This window comes from Homarus americanus, unplaced genomic scaffold (assembly GCF_018991925.1).
Source record: "Homarus americanus isolate GMGI-L3 unplaced genomic scaffold, GMGI_Hamer_2.0 scaffold9476, whole genome shotgun sequence".
NCBI lineage: Eukaryota > Metazoa > Arthropoda > Malacostraca > Decapoda > Nephropidae > Homarus > Homarus americanus.
In genome coordinates this window covers 122,864-124,607 of record NW_024745389.1, presented here as the reverse complement: position 1 = coordinate 124,607, position 1,744 = coordinate 122,864, and the positions used below count along the sequence as shown (strand labels likewise).

General features: G+C 57.5%; 1 protein-coding gene across 1 annotated transcript; it reads right to left on the bottom strand.

The window, feature by feature from the left end:
- Positions 1 to 543: 543 nt before the first annotated feature.
- On the bottom strand, positions 544 to 1,038 carry LOC121878658 (cornifin-A-like). Its single transcript, XM_042384978.1, has one exon. The coding sequence runs from the start codon at positions 1,036 to 1,038 to the stop codon at positions 544 to 546; it is 495 nt and encodes a 164-aa protein (XP_042240912.1).
- Positions 1,039 to 1,744: the final 706 nt, after the last annotated feature.

Sequence of the window (1,744 nt, the reverse complement as noted above, 5' to 3'; positions counted from 1 at the left end):
CTTGTCACTCATTACGTCCGTCTGTCTGTCTGTCTGTCTGTCCGTCCGTCCGGCAGAGAACCTCCCCAGAACCTGTTTCCTACCAACAAAGGGATGGACGACCTGTGACGAGGAGGGAGGAGTAAAAGGGGAGAGGGATGGGAAAGCGGAGGGTGGTAAGGGAGAGACAAAAAAAGAGAGAGATGGTAGGTGGAATGGAGGGAAGGTGAGGGAGAGAGGAGGGAGGTAGGGGTTAGATCATTACCTACCTTGCTATACTGAGCAGGTGTAAACTATACCTGGTGTGTGTGTGTGTGTGTGTGTGTGTGTGTGTGTGCGTGTGTGTGCGGTGTGTGCGTGCGTGTGTGGTGTGTGCGTGCGTGTGTGTGTGTGTGCAGTGTGTGTGTGTGTGTGTGTATCATTGACTGTCTAGCAATGATTAGACAACACACCATTCACACAGGCACACGAGCTGAATTTCCGTCAGACTCCTGATCTGAGGCAGCAGAAGTCAAGGTTCAGTGACAGCGCTCAGCAGGAGGCGGCTGGTGGCTGGGGGCGTCCCTAACACGTGGGGGCAAGGGCGGTGGGGCGGGGTTTGGGTGCACGAGCAATGGTGGGCTCAGTAGTGCACGGGGCATGGTAGCGGGGCTCATGGGTGCACGGGGCATGGTGGGGCAGGGCTCGCGGGGTACACGATTCATGGTGGGCGGAGTTTGGGTGCACGGGGCATGGTGGGGGGCCTGGGGTGTGCACGGGCATGGTGGGCGGGCTCATGGGTGTGCACGGGGCATGGTGGCAGGGCTGGTGTACACGATTCATGGGCGGAGTTTGGGTGCACGGGCATGTAGGGCGGGCCTGGGGTGTACACGAGGCATGGTGGGCAGGGCGGGGTGTACGAGGCATGGTGGGCGGGGCTTGCGGATGTGCACGGGTACAGGGGCAGGGCCTGGGGGCACGAGCATGGTGGGCAGGGCTCATGGGGGCACGAGGCGTGGTGGGCGGGGGCTCATGGACAGAGGCATAGGTGGTGGGCGGGGGCTCATGGGGCACGGGCATGATGTGGTGCACTTGACATAACCTTCTGTGATGCTGGGGAGGAGGAGGGGGGGAAGAGGAGGAGAGAGGGGGAGGAGGGGGGAGATGAAGGTGGGGATAGAGGAGGGAGTGATTGATTTGAGATCAGGATTGGAGGTGCTGTCTGAAGCAGAGTAGAGGAGATAATGGAGAGGATGGGGAGATGGAAGGGGAAGGAGATAGAGGGGGATGAGGGGGAAAGGGGAGAAGGATACCTCAAGGTCACAACTGAGGCACTGGGAACCCAGGTCATGAAGGAATGTTGGCTGAGGTAGAGAAAGTTTCTCCAGATTCCCCACACACACCCTTCCCCTCCTCCTCACCTCCCCCTCACACACCCCCACCCCACCCCTCAAACACTGTGGGGAGGCAGATGAGGGAGGGGAGGGGAGATGTAGAAGGGGTTAATAAAGGAAGGGTGAGGGAGGGGAGGGGGATGCAGAAAGGGTTAGTAATAGACGGGTAAGAGAGGGAGGATTATATAGACAGGTAATAAGGAGGATAATGATGGAGGGGTGAAGGGAGGAAAATGATAATATGAGGAGGGGGGAAGGAGGGGATGATCCTGTAAGGAGAAAGGAAAAGGTTAGGATGAGAGAAAAGATAGAGAATAATTGGTGTGTGTGTGTGTGTGTGTGTGTGTGTGTGTGTGTGTGTGTGCAGAAGAAACTTTATTCCTCACCTACAA